Source organism: Impatiens glandulifera, chromosome 9 (genome assembly GCF_907164915.1).
Source record: "Impatiens glandulifera chromosome 9, dImpGla2.1, whole genome shotgun sequence".
In the NCBI taxonomy this organism is placed as follows: Eukaryota; Viridiplantae; Streptophyta; class Magnoliopsida; order Ericales; family Balsaminaceae; genus Impatiens; species Impatiens glandulifera.
Genome location: NC_061870.1, coordinates 20,159,907 through 20,162,214, shown reverse-complemented (window position 1 = coordinate 20,162,214; position 2,308 = coordinate 20,159,907). Strand labels below are relative to the sequence as shown.

General features: G+C 32.6%; 1 protein-coding gene across 1 annotated transcript; it reads right to left on the bottom strand.

The window, feature by feature from the left end:
- Positions 1–876: 876 nt before the first annotated feature.
- On the bottom strand, positions 877–1,981 carry LOC124916771 (bZIP transcription factor 11-like). The gene has a single exon (XM_047457535.1). It carries the CDS (start codon positions 1,613–1,615, stop codon positions 1,097–1,099), a length of 519 nt encoding a protein of 172 aa, XP_047313491.1. The 5' UTR covers positions 1,616–1,981; the 3' UTR covers positions 877–1,096.
- Between the last annotated feature and the right edge of the window lie 327 nt (positions 1,982–2,308).

Below are 2,308 nucleotides of genomic sequence, written 5' to 3'. Positions count from 1 at the left end.
TGCTTCTGAACTCTGCAGCTTTGATGCCCTAAACCCAAGTTGAGGAAAACGAGAAAAAAGAATATAATTGATCCCATAACAATGGGGCTTTTTTGATCTTGGGTTAGTTGAATAATCAACTGATTGTTTGCAAATAATAATGTTTGGTGTATTCTTTAAATAATCCTGGTTTTCTTAGGTTAAATGACTATTTTACCCTTACCTTTAATTAAGGGCAAATGAATACCCTTAATTTAAATGATGATTGTTTGAATAGTGGGTTATTAAGAAATAAATTAATTCAAAAATAACCCATATCAGACAAGGCCATGAATATGATCACCCCCTTAGAATTGGAATATAATCAAATAATAAAAAAAAAGGATCCATTATTTAACAGGCATGCATGAAACATTGAAACCCATGTACTTCTTTTCTATATTCTGTTCTTTTCCCCCCACCAAATATACTTCAGCATGAAATTTGATGGCTACATATTTAATTCTCCATAACCATCATTTTGCTAACTTTTCACTAAGGGTGGGTTTGTTTTATATTTTAAAATCATTTGTGGCTTTGTAAGCTACTTTTGCCTAAAAAAAACCTTATTAGCATTAACATAGATTTTTGTAAATTGTTTATATTATCTTTAGGTAAAGCTTAGATTTGTGAGCCTTTTCCTGTTCTGCTGTTTTTTCTTTTGTTCTAATTTTTTCTTTGTACTTTTTGACGCAAGCTCTGCATCTCCTTTAATGAAATGATCATTTTCCATATTATAAAAAATCATATTAAATTCCCATATGCATCATTGTAGAAGAATAATGCAATGATAATAGTTAAATTGACCCAATATTTGCATGTTCTTATATGATAAGATGAAGTGTTGATTGAGATAGAGCAACCAATATTATAATGAGTTACTATTAGCATTACACATTAAAGTCCACAAGTTCTTGAAAATGTACAAATTTGGCACCATTACATGTACTATTATTAATTTATTATACATATAAATACACATCACTAATTAATTATCTCAACTTCTTCTGTTGGACTGGACTGGACTAAATAATAAATACTCTGAGACTTGTATATATATAGATAAATATTCTAGAGATCAATAATTTGACATGTCTACAGCAGCAGCAGCCATGGAAATGGGCTGGTTTAGGCACATAGAAGAATTAAGTCCCGGCCATGAATAATTATGATTTTCTGTGAAGAAATCAGTTTCCTGTTGCAACAGCAGGTCATGAACTGATGAATAGTGATAATTATTATTGTTGGCAAAGCTAATGATTTGATGAAGAGAGTTGAGTCTGTGACTGAGTTCAGCCTTCTGAGCCCTGAGGATCGAGTTCTCAGACTCAACAATCAAGTAATGGTGAGTTGTGAGTGAGATTCTTGAGATGAATTCGTTCTTCTCCTTCTGCAGTTGAGTCACCTGAACTGTCAGATCATCTAGTTGCTTCTGTCTCCTCATCCTCGATCGTCTGGCTGATTCTCGATTTGATATCATTCTCTTCCTCTTCTTCTGATCCATGATCAATTTCTGATGAAGATCCTCATCAGAAGTACCCGAGTTCTGAATCATAAGAGATGATCTTGAACTCGTTCCATCGCAGGATGAAGCCATGAGAATTATTTATTATTATTACTACTACTAAACAAACAACAGGACCCAAATACTAGTTTATATAATGTATGAGAGAAAAAAGAAAAGGATCATGAAACGTAATATAACCAATAGAGGAAGACAACTGAGAAAGATTGAACAAGATGGGTCCTATTACGTCTGTATGTTGAATAATTATTATTTATGATCATAAACTGAGATAAGAACAACAATTCACTCATGAGAATTGGAGACATCAGTCTCAAACTTTAAAACTAACAAAGTAATCATCAAGCTTATTATAATCTGCTTGATTTGTTATTTGTTTTGTTGGAGAAACCTAATGAACAAGATAAGTGACAAGAACTAGAGAGAAGGCTAAGCTAGATGTTGAAGGTGAGGGGGAGGAAGAAGGGGGATGATGAATTAGTTTTTGATGGAATTTATAGAAGGTGAAAAGGGTAGAATTAGATATTATAGAAAATTGAAATAGAAAAAGACAATGGAATCTACAATTTTTTTTATGAAAAAGAGAAAGATAGAGTAGAGAAATAGTGATGGAGGAGGGGACATGTGTGGTTTAGGGTGGGCTAGAAACCTCCATAACTGACCAGATCCAGCTGGGAAGCAACAACCAGCTAGCTATCTTTATTTTATTTAGTTTCATTCTATCTATTAATATAATGATTTTTAGGATTGATGGGAGATTTAGTT